The sequence below is a fragment of the Polypterus senegalus genome, chromosome 14 (genome assembly GCF_016835505.1).
Source record: "Polypterus senegalus isolate Bchr_013 chromosome 14, ASM1683550v1, whole genome shotgun sequence".
NCBI classification, from domain to species: domain Eukaryota; kingdom Metazoa; phylum Chordata; class Cladistia; order Polypteriformes; family Polypteridae; genus Polypterus; species Polypterus senegalus.
In genome coordinates, this window is record NC_053167.1 from 118,525,810 (window position 1) to 118,550,922 (window position 25,113).

General features: G+C 36.3%; 1 protein-coding gene across 1 annotated transcript in view; it reads right to left on the minus strand.

Moving 5' to 3' along the window:
- Window positions 1-25,113, minus strand: part of cdc73 (cell division cycle 73, Paf1/RNA polymerase II complex component, homolog (S. cerevisiae)) — a 342,051-nt gene that overhangs the window by 305,212 nt on the left and 11,726 nt on the right. Inside the window, exons 2-6 of the mRNA XM_039734564.1 lie at window positions 11,518-11,623; window positions 8,679-8,748; window positions 7,309-7,371; window positions 2,757-2,809; window positions 1,882-1,970 (exon numbers count right to left, since the gene is read on the minus strand). Of these exons, the coding sequence (XP_039590498.1) occupies window positions 1,882-1,970; window positions 2,757-2,809; window positions 7,309-7,371; window positions 8,679-8,748; window positions 11,518-11,623 (381 nt within the window). The remainder of the gene's footprint in view (window positions 1-1,881; window positions 1,971-2,756; window positions 2,810-7,308; window positions 7,372-8,678; window positions 8,749-11,517; window positions 11,624-25,113) is intronic.

Genomic DNA, 25,113 nt, shown 5'->3' on the forward strand with positions numbered 1-25,113 from the left:
ATTTTAGCGATATGTCTATTCGTTCAAAAAAGCCAGGATAAAGAACTGTCATTGGAAGTGCGGTATAGATGCCTCAATGCAGATAACAGTTTCAAGATGCAGTGTTTTAATTATATTAAATAAGCAGGATTACAAGGGGACATTAATGAAATAGAAGACTTCAATTGCTTGAATATTAACTGGGAAATAAAAGTATAGGTAGGAAGGAAAAAAGTTTGGGGTTGTTGTAACTTGAAAGTACACATTACAAGGAGGACTTAGGACTCATACTGTACTATAAAGAACCAACAAAGAAGGTAAACAGGATGTTAGGTTTCACACCACAATTTCTCTAGTAGAACCCCATTAACGTAAAACAAAGGTTATTCATAAGCTATTCAATGCAGTAGCAGGTACTCATATGATATACAGAGTCCAGTTCTTGTTTCTGTATTACACTACAGAAAGCTAAGAGAAGCTAGATTTATTACTGGACTAAGTTATCAGCTATAAAGGAGATGGAGAAAAAAGGAGACACAATATAGGGTGTTCAAAGTTTTGAAAGGAATTAGTAGGTATTTTAAAATGAGTTATTCCATAAGAACATAGAGAAACAGATGAAAGCTGGGTAAGAGACTCTTGTTTGATGATGCTGATGTGCTTTCTTAAGAAGTTTTTGTTTCAGCATTAAAATGTTGCACAAATGCAAGAAAGTTTTTGTTCAATTGGAGAACCACATATATAGGAAATAAATTACCAAATAGGGTAGTAGATAGCAGTATTTTGCAGACTTTTATAATGACAATGGATGACATTTTGCAAACTAGGTTGTTTGAAAGTTAACGAGATATGCTGGGATACATAGTCTGTGTAGTGTGCATCAACTATAATTAGAAAATATGTCACTGTGATTTGAGCTTTAAAAGGTTGTTTATATGTAAATGTAGAACATATTTGCATAAGTTCGGCATTGCTTTTACACAGATACAAGTATTTCTCATATAGATAATATAAGACATTATTTGAATAGCAAAATAATAACTTTGTAAATATAAACATGTAGAAAGAAATCGTAAAAACATGTATGCAGTCTAGAATTACTAAAATATCTGATTTGAAGTGAAAGAAAGAGGTGAATATCAAAATTGTTATTTTTTACTGGGTACATATTGTAAACAATATTTCAAAATATATAAAGTATTATAATATTTGTTACATCCAAGTACTCTTGTTGGAATTTATCACACGATCCAGTCTTGACATATTTTTACTGAACCAAGTCACCTCAACACAGCAAAATACAGTACAATAGACAAGAAATGGCCTTATTCCTGCTGTAGCAGATTCATGTTCGATGATTTTGATGCTTTTTATAGCTGTTTATTTAAAGAAGATAAAACAATGCTAAAAAAATGCTTCTTTCCTCCAATTTTGTTTTGTCCTCTGCCTATGTTTTAAGGTATTTTAAGGAAGCAAATGGGCTCAAGCTCTTTTACCTTAAGCATTAGACTTGAGGTAAGGAGTGTCCCTGCAAAATTGAACCTGCTCTAATAAAAAATAATCTCATGTTAAAATATACCAAGAATTACATTGACACACTTCCTACACAATCATTTAGCGTTAAGCCTTTCATCCTTAGCCTATCGTTTCTATTTCTATTCTTCTTAGCTCACCACACAAACAACTTAGGCACCTAAACATTTTTACGTTATACCTTAGTTGTTTAATGAAAACTGTGGTGGGCTGGCGCCCTGCCCAGGGTTTGTTTCCTGCCTTGCGCCCTGTGTTGGCTGGGATTGACTCCAGCAGACCCCCGTGACCCTGTAGTTAGGATATAGCGGGTTGGATGATGGATGTTTAATGAAATATATAAAAAAAAAAAAAAAACAACACTCTTTTTACCTAATTTGATCTGTTTGTACAATGCCTTCTTTGTGCCCTTCAAGACGAGCAGCCAATCGCTCTTTGTCAAGCCGTACACGCTCTTCATCCTTGAGGCAAACAACATCATTTATTTTCACATCTATGTTAATACTGTACTTTTAAAAATACTAAAGTGAATATGAGGAAAAAATAAAACTGGTATTAAGTTTAAAACATTAGCATACAGATACAGACAGAATACAGGAGACCATAATTATTAATTTATTACTAGCAAAATAAGCTTTATAAACAATGAAAACAAAAAATATGTGAAGACATTAGAAATGTGACTGTTTTAAGACAGGAGAAACTCAGAAAGTAAAGATGTTTTTGGTCTAACAGCTCGACTATACTGCCCTCATGTGGTAAAGGTGAATATATATTAATAAATCATAACCAGAAACACTAGTTTCTACACTGCATTATTCTAAGATAATGGGTCATAAACAATGTTATTAAGTATGATTATGAAACCACTATGTATGAGGAAAGAGAGTGTTAAAAATAAGCCTTTTGCATATGTCTTAATTTCACTTACAATATAATTTATGCTTTCTTTCTTTTCATCAAATGGATGTTTTTCAGTTTAGTTTTGAGTAACTATGAATTGGCTTTCAGGAAAATATCAGGCAATAAAGCAATATTAAATAAAAAAAAACAGTAAAACAACCATTAGAAGTAAGTAATGAGCAAATACCTATTTGAAAGTAAATGTAAGCATTTAAAATATCTTAATATCTTAGAAATGATGACAATAATAAAACAAGTAGAGCACAATCAACAAAATCAGTTATTGAAAGAATTACAAAACCATTAAGAGTAATAATGAGCAATACACATTGCATATGTCTTACCTCTATCCTTGGCTTTTTTGCTTCTGACGATATATCATCTCCCGCTCTTTTAACTGCAAAAAAAGTATGAATTTATAAAAGACTGCTGGAAAATAATTTAATCTCAAATCAGATCAATTTAGAATCAAAAAAACAAAAATGTATAAGTTTGGGATGTGGGGGTAAATTACGAGCTCCTGGCAAAAAATTCCATGAAAATGCAGGGAGAATATTTTGTGCTAAAATGACAGCTTTAAAAAAAGTCAAAAATAAATGGACATGGCTGTTGATATAGGTTCTGCAAACCTGGAGTTAAAAATGATGAATTTGAGGGCTATCACAATAGCTTCAAAATGCACACAGTTAACCAGACAAAGAAAACAGCAAGTTCATCACCTTTTTGCATAAGTGGTTTATTGAGTTTAATGCAGCTAATTGAAGCCGCCCAGAAGATAACTGACCAAATTCAAGTCCTCTAGATCAGTGTCTCCCAACTTCGTTCCTGGGGGCACACTGTGGCTGCAGGTTTGAGCTCCAACCAACTTCTGTTTTTAATTGGACACCTGGGCTAAATAAGTGATGTGTTATTTCCCAAGTTCTGTGTTTTGGGAACAATATAGAAATTAGAAAGCGTGTGGTTACAAAAAAAAATAATAATAATAATTAATAAATTGTATATAATAAAATGTACCAAGCAGTTATATGGGAATAATGTATTTTTTTCTTTTTAACAATATTTTCATCATGATTTTCATTCTACTTTTCTAGGTGTTGTAATTGCTTAATTAATCCATTATTTACTAACTAGTGGATCTGATGCTAAAGTAGTTGCAGCCTTTGATTATTCAGTGCTTGCCAGCGTGTCTGCTCTGCTCATTTTTAATCGTCATTAATAAGATACAACGAAGGAGAAAAACTGCACAAGGGGCAAAATCTATATATATAATTCACTATGGCAAGACACCCATGGAAAGCACGCAGGAAGGGGCGTGGATTCACTAAGCCACCGACAAGTGAGACACCTATGGCGCCCGCAGGGAAGAGCCACGCCCACCAACTCAGACGTGACGACAAAGAAAAAAACGGCATCATTTATATTCGCCTGTCGTAGAGGCCACATGCACCTCCGACCCACGTTGACTGTTCATAGAGGCATGTTTCTCGTGGAGGTGAATCGCCATATGCAGCGTGTAAAACGGTTTGCAAGGGGTATCCCATGGGATCCTTAAAACATTCCTTTACAACTGAGATTAAAACACAATGAAGTAAGCAGTCTATAAAAACCGAGTTTTCGGTTACGACGCACGACCGCGTGCACCATAGCAAACTGTTTTACATGCTACATACAGCTACTACCGTGGTCGGGTGTCTTGGTTGATTATATGGTAAATGGCCTGTATTTGATATAGCGCCTAACTAGAGTTCAAGAACCCCCCTAGGCACTTTACAACACAACAGTCATTCACCCATTCACACACACATTCATACGCTGGTGATGATAAGCTACTATGTAGCCACAGCTGCCCTGGGGCACACTGACAGAAGTGAGGCTGCCGAACACTGGCGCCACCAATCCTTCCGACCACCACCAGCAGGCAAGGTAGGTTAAGTGTCTTGCCCAAGGACACAACAGCTGCATTCTCATGCCGGGAGCCAGGATCGAACCTGCAACCCTCCGATTGCTGGACCACCCGCTCTACTGACTGAGCTACTGCTGCCCACATATATAGAAAGGCAGCCAAAACCGCACAGAGCAATGAAAAGTCTACGTGAGTCACAGGTGCATCCGGACTGTGCAAAGACGACAATGACTCGAATGACGAGTTGGAGGTGGGCACATGAGCAGGCAGTGCATACTGAACGAGAAATCAGCAGACTAGCATGACGGAGGGAGGGGAGTGGACATCCTTCTCCTCTCCTCCCATCCCACCCTCCGCGCCTGAGAGGCGCACGGACAATTGGGTGTTGATTCGTTCCATGCATTGTTACAATGTTGCTTTTCTTGCTGATTTATTACATTACCGATTTTTCAAATGTTAATTTTCTCCAGGTGCTTAAAAATCATTAAAAAACCGGCTTGATTATGCGGTGTATGGAATGCCGCGGGTTGGCTAGTATAGTGAAATCAATAAAAGAGAGTTAAGCATTTAAATCTATAGCAAAAGCAGAAATATTTCTAAATGTCTTATAAATGTAAAAATCATGCTGCTGTGCTTTTCTGAATGTAGGATAAAAGAAAAATAATACCAGTTAATTAAATTAGATTGCCGTTATCAGGTGTTGTCACTGATTAGGAATCTGGTTGGAATAAAAACCTGCAGCCACAGTGTGCCTCCAGGACCGTGGTTGGGAAACACTGCTCTAGACAATGTGGTCTAACAGATGACATTAAACCACAAAGCAGCTCACCAGAACAGAAGAATAAATAAGTTAAGCTTACATATGATAAAAAGTGAGCTCCTCTGAAGACAACGTGATGATGCATTAGCAACAGTAGTATTTTTAATAATTTAGAATACTTGTGCAAATCAATAAGTCAGACAACAGTGCAGCCACAGCTATTAGAAATGAATTTATATAGATACAGGCGAGTAACTATTAAGTTAACACCTTTATGGCTCTTTATTCAAGATAGCATCTCTTCAAGAAAAGGTACATCATTCCCCTGTCCCTAACCAGCAGTTACATGCAATGTTTTAGCAAAGTTTATGTCTTCGATTTTTTTCTTAAATACAGGGTGAGCAAAAATGAAGTACCACATTTCACAAGATCACTGCACGAGGCAGAGGCAGAGACAGCCCAGTGGGTTGGGGTGGGTGTCCTATGAAACGGGATCCCTTGTGGTTTTCAGTTGGCAACATGCCTTGGTCCAGTGTACACCGTGCTTTCGCTGTCTAAGCTTTCTTCAAAAACAACTAATCCATCATTACTACGAAACGTGCCTTCCCAACGCACTTCAGTATTCCTCCACTGTACGAACACCTGAAAACATCCAAGCCAAGCTGTAAGGGCATCAATTCTGCAGTCTCCTAGACATTCTGTGTATAAACATGCTTCCGCTTTAGGCATTTCCAACACGTCTTTGAGGAGGACTTTGCATGAAGACCTTCATTTCCATCCATACAAAATGATGGTAATGCAGGAACTCACTGAGAGAGTCAGAGAGTTGTGCACAAACATTCTGCAAACCGCTCATCAAGATGCCATCGGCATATGCAACAACTAGGCATATTTCCATTTGAATGGTTGCATAAATAAATAAAATTTTTGCTATTGGGCTGAAACCAACCTTAAAAGAACTTGATCAGAGACCCCTGCACAGCGAATGTGTTAATAGTTTGGTGCGCTGTTGCAGAATTTGGCATCATAGTTCCCTACATTTTTGAGGAGGAGGGAGCAACAGTCACCATCATTTCAGAATGTTACATTGGAATTCTAGAGACCTTTCTGAGGCCCCATCTGGAAGAAATGAATGTGATGGATGCCTGGTTTCAACAGGATGAAGCAATAGCTTATACGGCGCAGGGATCCATGCACGTTTCCAGGGAAGATGATCTCCTAGTGTGGCGATGTCAGGTGGTCTTCACGTTTGCTTGATCTCGCTCCATGCAATTTCTTCTTGAGGGGCTCTCTCAAGTCAACAGTATACACACACACTGACCTCAAAACCTTGCAGCCCTCAAGAACGCTATTTGCTTTGAAATGGCTAAACGAGTCATGCGAGCATTCAGAAATTGTCTAAAAGAATGTACCACTAATGACGGCCACCACCTTGAAGGCATGATTCTTAAAACACAGTGAAAAAAAAATCTATTCTGTATACCCTTTCTTGTATTGTAATGAAATTTATATTATCTTGTAGCGTTTTTGTAGAACATGCATTTGAAATGTGGCACTTCTTTTTGGCTCACTCTGTATATGCACTTATCTGCAGAATACTAATATGATTAAAATGATGCCAATCTGTAACAAATACTAAGAAGTCATTTTCATGTCCTTTTACATTTCTCATGGAAGTATTTTCCCAGCTTCAATCTAATAATGAAAACTCTATACTAAGCAAGTGTATTCAGAAAACTAAGAGATATTTTTGGATATGTTGTGCTTATAAAAACTGTGGAACATGATTCTAACATGGGCATATTCTTCTACCAAAACTGATGTTCTTGGGGTGACATGTTGCTTGTGCACAGCTAGATAATGTACTTAAAATGTATCCAATTGAACGAAAGGTACTAATTACAAAGAAGGTTCAACCTCAATCCATAAAAAATAAAAAAAAACATGTTAAAGGGCTTTATTAAATATATTTAGAGAATGAAGTCTGTTTAGAAAGTGTAAAATACGTACAAAATATGAAGATTTTAATAACAACAGAAACTGGTATAGGTGAAATGCTTTTGGTCTTTACATTTGGCATAAGTATTCATATAATGTATGTGGAAAGATAATAGTACTTAAACACAACACTGAAATGTGTGTTCAAACTTGCACTTAAATTACCTTCAAAAGGTTATTATGCACACTTTAAAAATAGTGTCATATTCAAGAAACTTTCTAGAAAGCAACATACCTTGTGTGGGTCTTTGCAAGCCAATCTCAATTGGCGCACTTCTGTCAATGCTTGCAGAAGTTGCTAGAAGATAAAACAAAGTTAATTTTTTTAAGGTACAAAGTGTGTCTACCAAAATTAAACTTTGCTCATTGCACATAACAAACATTATCGCCTCCTAAATGATGTATGATATGAACCAAACTTAAGACATAGTAGATATGTATATTGTCACCTACTGCAATATGACTCTAACAACATTAAAAAAATCTAGGATGATCATTTCTTTCTGACATGGCAAAAACAAAAAAAAAATTTAATTCACTTCTATAATGGCATCAAAGGAATGAAAACATGATATACTAAAAAGAAATTTACACCAAATTATATTTACTCTCTAAACCCTAACAAACAAGTTCTCTTAATAAAATTGTTATAGTAATACTTTGAAAATAAGGTATTAAAATCTAAAAGTTTCTAACTTCAAAGCAACCAAAAACATTATTTTAAATAAAACAAACACTTCTTTAAACTAACCCATTTTTCTATGGTGGACTTTAGGGGTGGCATACATTTAAAACTTCTTTGGCGTCTGCTTGAACATTTTCTTTGCACATGACATGCCCTTCTGAGATAAAAACTTTGGGATTACATACTAGGAAACAACCTAAAACATGGGCATTCTGAAAGCATCTGCATTTTGCTCCATGTATAATAAAACTGCAGAATTACGCTATGTTTTGAGCTCTTTTTGTCTTTTTAACTAATTACTTGTGTTTATTGTATGCCTAAATTTTCAGCAGGTATTATGAAAAATTTTGGGTGCAACCAAGAATCACAACATACTGTATCCACTATGCAGCAGCTAATAAATTAATCTGGACCACAACACATTTAAAAAAACGTCAATCATTAAGCTACCTACAGAATAGAATTGAATTTGAAACATGCATTATTTGTACATTTGACCAATACCTTTGGTCTTAAAGCAAGAGTTCTGATGAAGACTTTTTTGGAAAAATTGTTTATTAGAGGGAAACACAGTGCTTTTCTCCAGTTCTTACTAACACCTCTTGCAACGATTAAAACTTGTTTGTTTTTACTCTAAAAGTGTACAATCAAAATACAATATGACAGGTTGAATTTTGTTATGCACAAATGAAGAACATGCAAGTCTTCAGCACACAAGTTTGTATAACTAAGTTAAAAAACCCTTAATAAAGCACTGTGGTGCTATAAATGTTCTTTTCACAATTAATATATAGCTTTACTATTAAACATTATGTGTCTTAACTTTGGTCACAAGAGAAGAAATTTTTAGGTTTAAAAAAATCCATCTACAAGCAATTTAAAATGTCCTAGTCAACTGTAAAACTATATTCTATACTTACAGCTTTCTCCATTCAGATAAGCTAAGAGATCTTTTCTGTCTGGTCTTCTTACAACAGGAATGTTTTCAGTCTAAAAATAATATTTAGAATATATCCCAGTTAACCAATAACAAAAACGGTGCACAGAATTTTACCACTTCTTAAAATATATGCCAAATAATCAGTGTCATCTTCAACAGAGAAAAGAGGATTCCAGGATGCCAACCATAATACACTTTTCCACCCATCTTTCATTCAATGTCTGTGTTCTTTTGACAATTTTAACATATGTTTGTTATTTGAAACCCTATCTCTACTTTCTACGGCCACTGACTAATTGGTGTATAATTGTTTCTCACAAAGACTAGCCCTAACATTACAAAAAAAAAAATATGGCCTGAACAAACAGTAAGTCTGCATAGTGTTTCATTTTAATAATTACACTTAATACTGCATGATGTAATTTTTTCTTTCTTTAAGAATGGGTTTGTGTTTTAATTAGTGTGTTAAGATGTCAAATGAAATGTCATTATGTGAATATAATGTGAGTAACAGTTAAGTAAAGCAAAAGCAGACATTTGATTGTTTATTTTACCTGAGCATCATGTTACTTCAGGTACGCCATGCAATACTGCCATAATTTTCCATGTGTTTTTGCTCATCACTGCAACAATCAGCCTGTTGTTATCTTGAACGGTTTGCTTGTACTATCATTAATAAAACGCTCAGCCATCGCCTTCTTAAACACAAACATATACAACACAGTTTGGGACAGCTTTTCCTTAAACCCCTGCTGTGTTTTATGATCAAGAGATGTACTATGTGCAGATTTCTGAACACTTTCTGGCACCCTAAAGTACTGTTCTGTTCAGGATCCTGATCTTGTGCATTCTTAAACTCAAGACACCATACACCTTGTTTTGTGCTAAAGCTATCAAGCAATCATTAGAGCAGGGGTGTTGAACTGCAGGCCTTCATTCTAGCCATCTTCCTAATCAGTGACCAGTTTTCAATGCTAATTAACTCCTTTTCCCTTCATTTTAATAGCCTTGTTTTTGAGGATTTAGTGCTCTGAATGTATTCCTTTCTTCATTAAATGACAGCCAAACAGAAATGAGATGTGAAACGAGCAAACAGATGACCAGCTAAACTGGGATTTCAAATGCCAATTAATTTCACTCCAACCAATCTCTTAATAAGAAACTGATTTTTGCTGTTAATTAAACCAGTCATTTATTTCCATGGCTTGCTGCTGCTCTCATTGTCACACCAGACATTTCCCAAACTGTTGATTTTCTGTTTTTTCTAAGAACACAGTCAAAATGTTTTGGTGACCTGAGAGATCAACCTTACCGAAACCATCACCTTTCTTTATTACCAGATATTTTATGATGGACACAGCTGGTCATGTGGCGGCTTGTTTTGTGTCCAATTATGTTGCTAATTAAGGAAAAAGAGACAACCAAGAGGTCCGAGTCAAGTTAATTAAAACTAAGGCAAAAGAAGTTAATTAGCAGCAAAAACTGGTCACCAATGAAGATGATGGTTAGAATGAAAACCTGCAGCCACCACGGCAGTCAAGGACCGGAGTTTGACACCCATGCATTAGAGTAACATAAGCTATGACAGTGGGAAGTGACTGCCATATTTCTGATTTTCCATTTATTATGATGGCTTTAAAAGTACCATTTTAATGAGAATTTTCAGTGTCAGCAATGCACAGTCACATCTGCCAGTGGTTTTAAGGTGGCTGCAAGCATACAATAAAGGCAATGTTTGTCTGGGTTTCATATTTGCATAGCAGGCAATGCAAAGTTTGTTTACTTTTTCTTTGATCAAGTTACTTTGTACGCACAGAGATTCCCACTTTGGTGAAGTGTCACTTTTACTAAATGTCTTTAGTTTTCAAATGCACAAGTCACAAGCCTTTCATTCTTAGTGGATGTACTGCAAGCAAAATCACAACATAACTTTCATCCTATTTTGAATATATTTATATATGTATTTATTTTTAATATGAATATTTATACTTAACACTAGGATTGTCAAATTAGATAAACAGTGGCAATACATTATTTTTTCTCTGATGCTCCCAATTTGAAAACTGTATGTATGATGAAGTCATAGTATTTATTGTTTTACTGATATAGTAAGATACACTAACTGCTCTGGCTTCAGAATATCTTAATTTTGTTGTTTGTCAAAAACTACAGCAGGAGTGAATATTAAGACATTAGCATTTGCTATATTTTTTGATGTACACGATTGTGTATAATGTTTTATTGACTAATATTTTATGAGCGATTTATATGTGGTAACTAACCAGCTTTTACCATAAATAGCGCATATAATGCTGGATATACGTATATATGTAAAAAAGAAAATGTTTGTGTTATGCTGTAATACATTTGCTTCTTATTTCAAATATGAGCAATGGTGTTTTAACTTCTTGCTCCTCCTGAATCGTTTTAACTGTCTAATTTTTGGTTTCTTGTCATGATTAAACTGTGTTGCCCAGTGAAGTGAATCACTTGAGTTAAAACGGTTTTGTTTGTAAAACTGAAAAGGACTCATTCCTTTCATGACTGTTTTATGCTGTCCTCATAAACAGTCAGTAGAAACCAATAAAATTACAAAGAAGAGAGAAGAACTTCACAGTAACAATATTGATTAGCAGTTTTCTGCAACTACAATCTAGGCAACACGAACACAACATAGCTGTACAAATGTGAAATGTTCGGTCACAGATGGGGGGTTTACATAAGCCATGGCAGAACTGCAACTTTGAGAAAAATGTACAAGTGTAAGACAATACACCAGCACCACTATATAACAATTTAAACAAACCAAAGATACTCACTGCAGCTCGACGCACGTAGGAAGGGTGAGGAAGATGGACATTGTTAAGAAGGAACAAGATGGAATCCAAGGTGTAATACTCTTTGGGTTGACCCTCTTTGCCTGTGCTAAATTGATAGAAGAAAGAAAAAAAAACTTGTAATTTGATCAACAAAAACATTTTTGTTCTTAATTTTTTTTTTTTCCACAAATCAAAGGACGGGTTATTTGATTGATTAGTCTGAAATGAAGTTTTGTTAGTTCTTACACAGAAATAAAAAAAAACCACTACTTATCAGATTACAGGTCAAGATGAACCAAATACAGATTAAAGAATTTACATATTTTTAAATTATCTGTAGTACTAAAGTAAATCATTAATATTAATTTTAACTTGTTTTTTAGCTGTTATGAGTAAATGCTTCAAAAAAATAACATGAAAACAGTAAAACAGATTATTACTAGAGCAAACAAGTTGGAAAGAATGAAAAGTAGCAAAAATAGAGGCAAAGAAGCCAATCCCTTCCCCAACCATAGTATGGCACCCTTTTTCTCTCTCTCTTGTACATAGCTTTTCACTTTGGTTTATGTATACTTTTTTCCTTTTCTAAATTACACTTTATTTTCAAAGTAATCAAACACCAGTCAAAAAGAAATGGTTGTTCCAGCATATGGATTTTATTGGCTATATCAGGAAATAATTTTTAAGAAATTAATAATACAGGGATGTCTTTCATATTCACCATAACAGTGCTAGCACAGCTCTGTTTTATATAGTTCATTGGAGGAAATACACTCTTTACCAAAGAGTACACTTTACAAGCATATAACATACTTGCAAGTACTATAAACTATAAAATTCACATCAAAATATTGATGAATTTCATCATACCATATGACAGAAACAAAAGGAGAAAAAAAAATTCGGAAAATGTTATATTTGCAATAACTGAATAAGTAAACTGTTGCTATTATAATAAAACTAAGCTTTGACACTCTGATTCTACCTAATGTTATACTGTTTTTTTACTTATGCATTCCAAATTTGTATGTTTGACTACATGTTCAGCAAAATGACCACTTATTTGTAAGACTGGCTGCTACAAAACAAGAAGACTAACACAACCATAAGCACAACACTGTAAACTATTAAATAGGCCATCTTATCAACCATTTAAAAAATGAAGTTAGATTGGCTTAAAATAGAAATCCATGCTGCTTAAATACCACATGTGTGTTTCAAGGCTTGCATAAAAACAAACATACATTGCTTGCTAGCCCACATTCACAATTAATCAAGCACCACATGTCATACAGTAAGCTTAATCACTCTGAAGATGGCTTATAAAACGGGTTAGTTTAAGTAGTTAACTAGGTTTAAAACTAGATTTAATCAGAGACTACCTGTGGTCTACAAGTATTACTCAAGCAGTCCACAAAATAGAAGAATTAGAACAAAGCGACTTTTAAATTCTCGAGATACACAAGTTAATTACAAACTCACTCACTCACTATAAATATAACAATATCTGCACCACTGAATGAACTTTAAACAAACCTAACTGATTTTCTTGTGGCCAGGAACAATAACATTTCATTAACTTTGCCATGTGTGGACACAGCACACATCCCTGTGGAGCACAGCACAATACCACCACCATTTGTGCTTAATAAGACTTCTTTTAGTTAGCTGTACACTGCTAAATTACTAAGTTGTATCATACAATGACATTAACAACTTTTATGTTGTTCCTTTCTGCTCCACTCTATTGCACTCGTTATGCTAACCCCCTCATTTTCTCTTGCCTGGCACTTCTTCAAATATTTGGTATATCTCACATAAATACTTTTAGTATGATAAATGTGGTAACTGCAGTGCAAAATTGTGGCAACACGTGTCTGCTAGCCCCAAGTGCTCTCTAGATTGTTGAGTTTAGCAAATGCGTCTAACAATACCTGACGTACCACTAACTTACATTAAAAATATTATCTTTTAACTGGATCAATATGCTATTTAAACATATGTAAAATTAGACATATATAGACAAAAGACCTGTGTGCATTTGTGTTCGTGTATGGAGCAGTCCGTTCTACTCACACCCAGCACTTTTACATTTTTTTTGGCGCTTGCATGCACCTCAATTCTCACTACGAAAGACGTGTGTGTGTGGAGCAGTCCACTCTGCTCACGCGCAAACACAACCATGGGAGGTGTGAATTCTACAGAAGATGTAGAAGCTTGCACAAGTGTGACTTGCAATAGGTGAGATGGCATATGCATGCATTTTTACATTTTTTCAGTGCTTGCATGCACCTCACTTCTCATTCAACCCAAGCAGACAAACTCAGCTTTGTGGTACATGCATGTTGTACGTTCACACAACGAGCTACCATAAGTTTTCCTGAGACAGGTTCCAGCCTGTCCTGCCATTGCTGCACACGACTATATGCCCATCTCAGACAAGATATGACTTGTCTTGGCCCACTTAGCAGACGCCTCTGCAAGTTCACCAATATAGTAAAACTGCTAAGGAGTCTTCGGATTGCTTTTTTGTCCCAAACAACCACTAACAGCGGTTTTTCATAAAAAGAAAAGAAATTCAATCTGAATATGGCTTGATGTCTCATTTTCATTGGTTAGAGTGCGAGAGATTTTTTAAATTAAAAAAGGATAATATAATCTATGTACTTCTTCATTTGCTATCTTCGGATTGCTGATGAAAATAAGTCGCTTTCAGAATTCAGATAAAGTGAAATGTTATTTCATTAGGGCCGACAAAGTAAACACGTTAATAACAGCAAGCAGGCCGATTAATGTAGTGTAGGATGAAGGTCTGCGCGACATAATTCGGACCGCGTCCAACGACCCAACTTATAAATTACCCTCGAGAGCCACAGTCATAACTAGTATACAGCTCTATGATTCAGAGAGGGCAAAACCAGCTAAGGGGTTGGAGATAACAGAGACCGTCATCCTTACTGGTGACTACTGGACATCACTTGGAAATCATAGCTATCTATAATGGGGTACAACCCATTATATCGATAAACAGTGGAAACTGTATTCACGTGCTTAGACGGTCATGAAAACATCAAAGAGACATCATGTCGAAACATGTGCCAAACATTTTATGGATGTAGCAAAGCAGGGGAACATTGAGAATAAAGTAAGCACACTCAGTACAGATAGTGCACGAAATTTAATTTCAGAGGTGAGACAGCTGCCTTTCAAACACTTGCCATGCATCGTGCAAAGCATTCAACATTCTGTCACTGTGTCTCTGCAGAATAGTGCATTTGATGTCGTACTTTCCAAATGCCGAAAGGTGGTGGGGCACTTTAAGCGCAGTCCATCAAATACTGCAGAACTTGAGAAAAAGCAAGTCGCACATGGCGTGAAGACTGAGACACTCATACAAGACGTGCCGACTAGATGGAACTCCACTCTGGATATGGTGAAGTGTATGTGAAAAAAAACAACCACTAAGAGATGCACTAGCCCTACATAAAACTAACGTGGTCATGCCAACAAATGCTGAGCTGGAAAAACTTCAGAAGTTAGAGGCATTGCTCGAGCCCTGCAGGTAATACACACTTTTCTTTTTTAATCTTCTAGCAATCTCGCAAGCGGTCTTTGAAAAATGTCCGTATCCATCGGTCATTGAATACACATATTGGGAGTGTGAATTCTCTTACTTTACTTCTTTTTTCATACTGTTGGATATATTTGACCAGTCCTTTAGCATATGGTTTGTCATAAGTCGGATTGATGTTTATGCCATTTTTTATGTAGTAAATAGGAGTGTGCCAAATTTTGTGAAGGGATGTTCGTCTTTTACGATACAGTATGCAATGTTCACTTAGATTTTAAGAACCTCCTCATTAACTTTTATTTTTTTGTGTGTCATTAGCAGCGGTCACAGATGATGACATGCCATGTGGGTTTTTTTATTTACTTTGTTTTGTGAAAGGCTATACTTATATGTTATTCCATTTTAAAATCGGGTTTCCAATAATGTACTGTGCCTGCCAACATTGGATTGATCATATAAAAAAAAAAGACTGGGGAATTTTTAGCCACTGTGCGTTAAACTGGTACTTTCTTTGTGCCAGATAATCAGACATTTAGTGGCAGGGGCCGCCTCCTCACATGATGCAACAGTAGTAGCGCAGAGTTTAAGTTGGATTGGGAGGGAGGCTTGCCATCCTCTACCCGTTGCCTATTCTCTAATATGAATGTTGTGATATTACCATTACAACACATCCACAAAGAATGTTTTTTAATTGCAACTTCGATAAAAAAAAAAAAAAAAAAAACTGTTTCACTGTGCAGACCTAATAAAGTCCAGTTATAGTTAAGTATGACTACAGGGAGTGCAGAATTATTAGGCAAGTTGTATTTTTGAGGATTAATTTTAATATGGAACAAACACAGTGCTATCAGTCAATCCAAAATGTTAATAAACCTGAAACCTGAATGTTTCACAACGGAAATGTGAGTGTGAACATCATCAGGGGAATACATATGTGCGCACAATTATTAGGCAACTATTAGTGTGCAGATTTATTATGCAACTAAAGGAAAAATGAAAATTTTCCCATCTCACTTGTTTATTTTCATCTGTTATAGTGAGAATAATAAACAAGCACCTCAACATTTACAAATAAACATCTCTGACATTTCAAAAAAAATAAATCAATCAATCAATGACCAATATAGCCACCCTTCTTTCCAATAACAGTTATAAGCCTTTCCATTCATGGAGTCTGTCAGTTTCTTGATCTGTTGACGATCAGCTTTTTGTGGAGCAGTGACTACAGCCTCCCAGACACTCTTCAGAGAGGTGTATTGTTTTTCTCCCCCGTAAATCTAGCGTTTAAGAAGTGCCCACAAGTTCTCGATAGGGTTTAGGTCAGATGAGGAAGGGGTGCCATGTCATTATTCCTTCATCTTTAAGGCCTTTACTGGCTGGCCACGCAGTGGAGAACTTCGATGCAAGTGATGGAGCATTGGCCTGCATAAAAATCATGGTCTTTTTCCTGTATCACTGTTTGAAGAAAGTGTCTTGAAAAACTGGCAGTAGGTTTGGGAGTTGATTTGGAGTTCATCTTCAATGCAAAAACCCAACTAGCTCATCTTTAAAAATACCAGCTCATACCAGTACCCCACCTCCACGTTGGAGTGGAGCTCTGTGCCCATTACTGATCCACAGGTCCATCCATCTGGTCCATCAAGAGTCACTCTCATCTCATCGGTCCATAAAACCTTTGAAAAAAATCTGTCTTCAGATATTTCTTGGCCCAGTTTTGACGTTTCAACTTATGTTTCTTGTTCAGTGGTGGTTGGGTTTCAGCCCTCCTTACCTTGGCCATGTCTTTGAGCACTGAACACCTTGTACTTCTGGGCACTCCAGATAGGTTGCAGCTCTGGAATATGAAAGTACTGGAGGATAATGGGTTCCTGGTAGCTTCACGTTTGATTCTTCTCAAATCTTTGGCAGCTAATTTGCGTCTTTTGTTCTCAACACGTTTCTTGCGACCCTGTTGACTATTTGCAACAAAATGTTTGATGGTTCTGTGATCACACACCAATATCTTAGCAATTCCAAAAGTGCTGCATCCCTCTGAAAGACTTTTTACAATTTTTGACTTTTCAGAGTCAGTTAAATCTCTTTTTTGGCCCATTTTGCCTGAGGAAAACTAGCTGCCTAATAATTCTGCACACCTTGATATAGGGTGTTGATCTCCTTAGGCCACACCCTCCCTCATTACACAAATACACATCACCTGACGTGCTTAAATCCAATAAGCATTCAAGTTAATACAACTTGGAGTTGGAATATACGCATTAAAAATGATGATATGGTCAAAATACTCACTTGCCTAATAATTGTGCACACAGTGTATCTCTAGGTAATCCACAAGTCTACCTTGCAGCTGTTTTGGTATTGTTTTTTATGTATGAGTGAATACAAATGAATACAAGGCCCTCACAATTTCATTGATATTGAATTGATTTTGGGAGATACTTTACTGAACTCCTTGGAGAAGAGAGGTTTGTTTCATGTTCAGTGGTGCTGCTCGCTTTATGCCATGTGTCTCGGGTGATGGAGAATTTAGAGGATGACCCAGCCTATACAATAAAGTTCAAGCAAACCTTCACCATCATCTGTTTTACAATATATGCCCAACTGTTTGTTTTCTATGTTCTGCATTGCACAGCCCTAGAGTAAGAGTGAATAAAGTCTACTTACATTTGAAGTGGTCTATTTTTCCTCTAGTTCCAGTTACCTGAATATGTGAAGCAGATTTATATGCCCTTATATTGTGTCCATTCTTCTTAATATGGTCTGATTGCGCTTAAAAATCCTTGTGGTAAAATTTCAACATTAAAAAAAAAAAATAATAAAATTTGAGATTAATCACGATTAATCAAACAAAGTCATGCAATTAATCGCAATTAAAGTTTCTGATCGCTGGACAGCAGTATATTTTATAAATTTATCTAAAATGTTCCTTTGTTTACAAAATGCCCCTGAATTTCAGTCAGTTTGACAAAAACAGTCCCAAATAAATAAATAAAGTGATGCGGACTCTGTCTACAACAGATTTATAAACCTGTTTATTCAAATACTTTATAAAACTCTTTTTTTTTTTTTTTTACAATTTTACTATGGCTCCCACCGTGGCTGACATATTTGCTTTGCTCTCCCAACTTCAGTGTGTTTTTGTTTTAGAGATATCGTGTCTTTTAAACTTACAACTAGCTTGTGCTGTATTGCGATACAATCATTAGGGACTTCAAAGAGCCCACAATGTGCCAAAAACCAGCTTGCTGGATTTGGATTCCTTCCCGCGGCTGGACTTAGCTAACATCAGCCGGCAAGAGAGAGTAGCTTTGTCCTCCCGTGAGCGGCGTAACCAACACTCAGTACACCCGAAGCAGAGGCGGGCTACACGCCAGGCTAAAGGTGAGAGCTACAAAACCACCGCGGTCTAGCCTATTACTAGCCAATGTCCACTCGCTTGTAAACAAGATGGATGAACTGGGAACCAGAGTAACCACCCAGCATGAGGTAAGGGATTGTTGTGCTTTTATGTTCATGGAAACCTGGCTCTTGGAATGTACATAGGACTCAGCGCCACAGCTGCACACACATTCCTTGCTCGTACATCAGACTCGGGAAAGAACAGAGAATGAGACATTTGCTTGCATGTGAACAGCAGATGGTGTGTGGATGTACAGGTAGTCAAAAAATTCTGTCTTGCCAATACTGAACTGTTGATGGCAAAATGCAGATCTTACCTACCGAAGGAGTTCTGCGCTGTGCATCTGCTGCACTGCAGGCAGATTATGTAACAGCACTTGGGGCACTTAATGATGTCATCAGCAGACAAGAGTCGGTCCACCCTGATGCTGTTTTCATTGTGGCTGGTGATTTCAATCACTCCAACCTGAGGAACTTCCTACCCAAATGTCACCAGTATGTATCTTTTCCAATAAGGGGGTGTAACATTCTCAACCAAATTTGGAGCAACGTGAAGGACGCCTACACAGCAGTGCCATGCCCCCAATTCGGTCAGTCAGACCATCTGTCAGTGTTCCTGTACCTAGCCTACAGACAACTCCACAAGAGAGCTCCACCAGTAAGTAAAACAATCACGGTATGGAATGAAGATATTGAGCAAACTCTTCAGGACTGCTTTTAGAATACTTACTGGGGTGTTTTTAGAGCTGCCTCTTTGAGGGGAGACTCAGCGGTTGACTTGGAGGAGTATGCTGCTGCTGAAACTGGGAATATCAACACATGCGCGGACATCATCGTTCCCATAAAATGCTGTAAGCTCTATCTTAATAATAAGCCATGAATTAATGAGGAGGTGCAGTCTATGCTGTGTGCCCACTCATAGTGATGAACTATAAAAGGACCAAATATAACTTCCGTAAAACTATCAAACAAGCCAAGAAACAGTACAGACTGAAGCTGGAGGATTATTACATCACCTCGGACTCCTGGCACATGTGGCAAGGATTGTAGCATATTACTGACTACAAACAGAGGACACTGCGGGCTACAGCAAGCCAGGCCATACTGCTAGAGGAGCTTAACGAGTTCTATGCTCGTTTCAAGGAGCTTAACACCCATTGCCATGGGGGACCACCAGTCACTGGAGGTACGTGTGATGCACCGTTGTCAGTAACATCAGCGGAAGTGCATCAGGTCCCGAGTAAAATCAACTCCCGTAAGGCTGCAGGCCCGGACTCCATCCCGGGGCGTACACTCACGGCCTGCTCATCGGAGTTGACCGACATATTCAATCTGTCCCTGGCACAGGCATTAATGGTGTTAATATTCAGGCCACCTTTATTTAAATATTGCTTCATCTATAAAAGGAGAAAAAAAAGGTAAACAGATTGTGCGGACCCTGACTTGATTCTGTGATAATCATGAGTTCACAGGTGCTGACCTTTTTTTTTTTTTTTACCTGAATGGCACATATATAAATGGTACACTGCCACAGCCCATTGGGTACCTCCCAAATAATAAAACAAGTCCACCTTCATCTTGCCTGCTCTTTTACTATGCTCGCTGTTCTCACCACTCTGCCTGTGCCTGTTTAGCACAAAAACACTATGTCTTGTTTGAAGTGTTAATACAGGCCTGAAAGCTGTTGACTCAATTTAAAGCAAAAGAATAATTCACTGATATTCTCTGGAAAACTGATAGTAGTACACAAAAAGAAGGCTCCTTCACACAGCATTGTGCTTTTGAAATGAAGACTGTACTCTTCACCAATGAATGAGGGGGAAAAGATGGGTCTTCAATTCAAAAGGTGTCACCATGTGTGAAAAAGCTTCCTGCTTGTTGACTACTATCGTTTTGTGGTGTTATTTATTTAACAATATTTTAGTAACAGATACAGTTTATGTTTGTTGCAAGTATACAACTGAATGAACTGAACTGAATGACTTGACTTGTGAATTAGTAGTCAAGAGTAATGAGAGAATTTTTCATACATGTCTGACATTGCTTGCTGTTATCTTGCGTTGGTCACCACTGTTTCCCATTCTATCTGAACCTTTGTACTTTCTCGACGAGATTATACATTTTTCTCAGCCATCACCACAAACTACATGCTAAGTAACATAAAATAATAATTTTTCAGTGGACTATTCCTTTAAACATATTATTTATCTGTACAATATGTACCAGTAATTGATCATCGTTACTGCACACATATCAATGTGATAATCAGTCTAACAATATCAATCCATGTTAGTTGGGCACTATTCTTTAGCCATGGCCTTCTGATATAGCAAAAGCAGATTAATATCTTAATTTTTCAGAAATCTTCAGTTTCTTTTATACCCTGATCCAAGACCATGTGTTCTTCTGAGGAAAATCAGACAAACAGCATGATACATGAAAGCTGGTGGTCTGTGCTTCATACTTTTTAGAAAAGTTAAAGCCAGAAATTACTATAATTAATTTCCTCATATTGTATAAAAGGGCTGAAAACATCTTCATACAAAACTAATGCAGTCTTGGGTGTTCTTTACATCATGCCACACTTATCAGACGTCAGGAGATAAACAAAACAGCTGTAATATGCAAGCAGTAGTCATTACAGCCATAAAATCTGCAGATATTTTAAGGTTACTGTTAGCCTCTTGGAAGCTTCTCTAAGGTGCTGGATTCTTTTTTGAGGGACATTCCTATCTTTTGCTCACATCTTAAAGGAAAACTCCACCAAAAGATTACTTGCTTTGTGTTGCATATAGTGCTGACCAAAAAAAAAACAAAATGCATTTTTTCCATGGGAAACAGACATAAATAGTTTCTAATACAATTGACTTCAATCAGATAAAGAACAGAAATAAATAGTTTCTAATACAATTGACTTCAATCAGATAAAGAACACCTAACATTTAATTATAACAACTGTCCATGAAAATTTCACATAATAAATGTGTCATTTTCTCAGCCATCACTTCAAACAACATGGGGTAAGTAGGTACACTAAACAATTATTTCTGGGTGTAATATTCCCTTCGTGAAGGTTTTCACAAACAGCCCAGTATACATAATTTTGAAACTCTTTGTCACCCCTCTTGTCATCTGTACCAATAAGACCCAGAATCTCTGTTGTTTAAGGCTGCCATGATTTATCAGCAAAATTTTCTAATTGACTACTTTTAGGAGAACTGTATATCCTTAATCAAATAGTTCTCCCTGTCCCTCCCCTACAAGGTGTGTCGGCATGCTACAACTCTCTTTACCATATTTTTAGTAGGTTAGCCATGGTGGCAGCTCCACCACATTCAGTAGAAGATGGTCTCCCCAAATTTCATGGCAAAATTCTACTTTGTGTGGGAGTATTTCATTAGAAAATGACATAATGATAATGATATTGTTTTATCACTGTGTAAAACAAGATCATGTTCCACACCAACACTACCTCAAAATCATGAACACCTGAAGAGAAAGCACACAGGAAGCATAACACAGGAGAAGTCAACAGTGCCATAATAAACCCACTTAGACTTATTTAGCTTTTTGATAATAGCTCTTTAAAGTGTAATGATGGTGGTTAACTTGGGAAATGCATGCTAGTGACTAGTGTTGGGATAAACATTATAACCACATTATTTCTTCATACAGAACAGAGTACTATCCTACATATAATGCAGGACAGGAACATCCCAAAATTTTGAATTAGTAGGAATTAAAAAGAAAAAAAAAGCCCATAGTTGGTTAATAAAGACTTGAAAAAGAAACTGCAAAGAAAAAAACAGATGTATTGGGCAATCTGACTCGTAGGGCATATAAGAGCATGAGGGTGGTAACTATCAAGGTGGACATTAGGGACATTTTGGTATTTTAGTAGCAAAAGAACAGTCAAGAAGGAGGGGAAGTGCATCAGGAATGGTAAAGTGAAATTAAAATATACAGACATTAAAACAGCAGATGATCTAAACTTACATTTTTCTTAAGTTTTCACATATGAGGAAGTGACCAACCTTCCAATAGTAACAGGTTCTACAAGAGAGGCACTGTGATTTGGAAATTGCAGAGGGAGAAGTACTACATAGATTTACTAGGCTGAAATTCATCAGAACCAGATAACATTTATCCTTGAGTTCCTAAGGAGGATAAAGGAGTACATATATAAACCTTTGACACATGTTTAGGAAGTCACAGTGCACTGGGGAAATTCCAAAGGACTGAAAAATGGCAAATATTATCTCATTATATAAAAAGGGTGATGGTGAAGGTCCTAGCAACTATAGGCCAGTAAGCTTAATGTATATTACAGCTAATTTAATGGAAGGAATTAAGGATAAGATTGAGCAACAAATGGCAAGAACAGCAGTTTTACTAAATAGTCGGCGTAGGTTTAGAATAGGAAGATCGTGTTTTATTAACAGGGTGCAATTCGATGAGGAAGCAACAAAAGAATACGATCAAAGTGATTCAGACAATACTTGTACATTGTGCAGCCATTTCCCTTTCAAAACAAAGTGCAAAGCTGAAGCAACAATTGGCACAGCAAAAACTGTTACTGAAAAGTTTTAACTTTTAATTATTTAATGGTCTGCGGTTGCAAGAGTATAGAATATTGTTTTTTTAACTCAGTCTTTTTTTTTTTTTTTTTTAAGAGATACGAGTTGCTCGTCCCCAGAGTCTTTCAATTGGAATCATTTATACTTTACAAATTTTACTATAAGCCAGTTTCTGCCAAATATACCTAGCAGTTATATTCATGAGGTGTATGAATAAAATCTATCTCAATTTAAGATGAATTGTTTAAGCATACATTTAAAATTAATAAGAGTGGATCCACCCTAACAATGAAGCCTAAAACAATCCAAAAGCCTAACAATCGGATCTTGTTTCCAGTTGGATTAGTGATACAAAGTTATGTTAATAAATCCATTAGTATTCAAATTAATCACTTTATACTTTTAGCTTTTTTTTTTTCTTAAATATAAAAAAAAAAAAACAGTTTGGATTTGTTGGTCTTCTTGTTGGGCATTTTTTTTTTTTTTTTCAATTTATTATTTTTTTTTAATAGCCTTGTTTCCAAATTCTTTTTATCAAACTATTCAATAAAAATTGAAATACAGTACAAATTCCTATGACTGTTTGAGATATTTGGACTAAATTAGTCATATTATGGTTAATGCTCCTACTGTAACCAAAGAACAGCTAAGGTAATTCAGCAGAAAGATTACATTTTACGTTGGGCTGATCAGAACCAATTCAACTGATTTTCAATGAAGGAAAAATTACCTTTGGACATGACCAGTTAAATCTAAACAGAATTACAGCCCACATCAGACACTGCATGCACACATAGGAGTATGGATATTTACAGTATCATTCTTTACTGATAAACTGTCCATCTGGTTTTTATATAAATAATGCTGATTACAAGAAATCAGTAAAAATGAAAAAACTGAAAGAATTTGTCCTATTTGTCTTTATATTAACAAAAGGTGAAACTTTAACATGGTTTTGTAGATTTGTAAGATCTATTTAAATTTTCTTTATATATATTATTAAAACATATTAGCTTGCAAGTTAAATCAGCAAACAGTAATATTTCATTCAAAATAAAAATGCATTTTTTGTTTGTTGTTTTTATTTTAACTTTCATACAGCTATTTTACTTGCTTCTACCTCTATATTAAGCGTCAGTTTTCTTTAGTGTATTACAGCCTTAACAAGTAGTTTTTTTAGGTACGCTTTCCTTACATACTCAAATTTCACAACTAATCAGCACTCCCAATTTTACAAGGAAGTGAAAAGAGCTTTGCAAAAAGCTACTAGAAATAGCCTGAGTATCTCTCACAAGTTACAGTATGTGGAAAGTCATTATTATCTTACTTCAAAGTAGGACTATGATTGTGTCCGATTTTGCCTGTTTTAACGGACCATAGACCCCAAGGTTGTTTACTTTCTCCAGGGATGCTGACTGGAGATTTTGTTTTCCACTCCTGCACTATCAACTGGCCATTGTTCAACAGCATAATTAATGCAAAAACAGTGTTAGGTTCCATTTATATAAATCAGTTTGGAACTAGTTTGATTTCCTGTCTGTTTAACACTAGAATTACCAGAGTCTACGAAAAAACTCGTAAATCCGTCCCACCTTAAATCGCTTCTTAAATCCCTTAACACCTCTCCGCCAGCGTCCTTTGTCCTCTAAATGTGCTGATAAAGAGAAGCTAGGAGCAGCCGGCTATTTCATCCCCCCACCAATTTAGAACATGCACGAACTTCTCTCAGCTCATGCCTTGATTGAGTATCTGGGAGTGAAGTGGAGTTTTAGAGTGGAAATAATAGATCGTTATTTGGAACACACGCATTTCATGTCTGTTCCATTTCTACAGTAATCTGTATAAACACATTGTTAAAACAGAAACGTTTTTTATATTCTAGTAGTAGATGACAAAATGTAGGCATAAACTATATAATATATGAAGCCTTAAGTCCAGATATCAAAGGAACATTTTCACAAAAAGGTACAAATATAACACAAAAAATGAGCTTTTATTCAAAAATATAACTGCAGGAACAAAAAGCCGCCTTAACATGCGACAGTGACACCC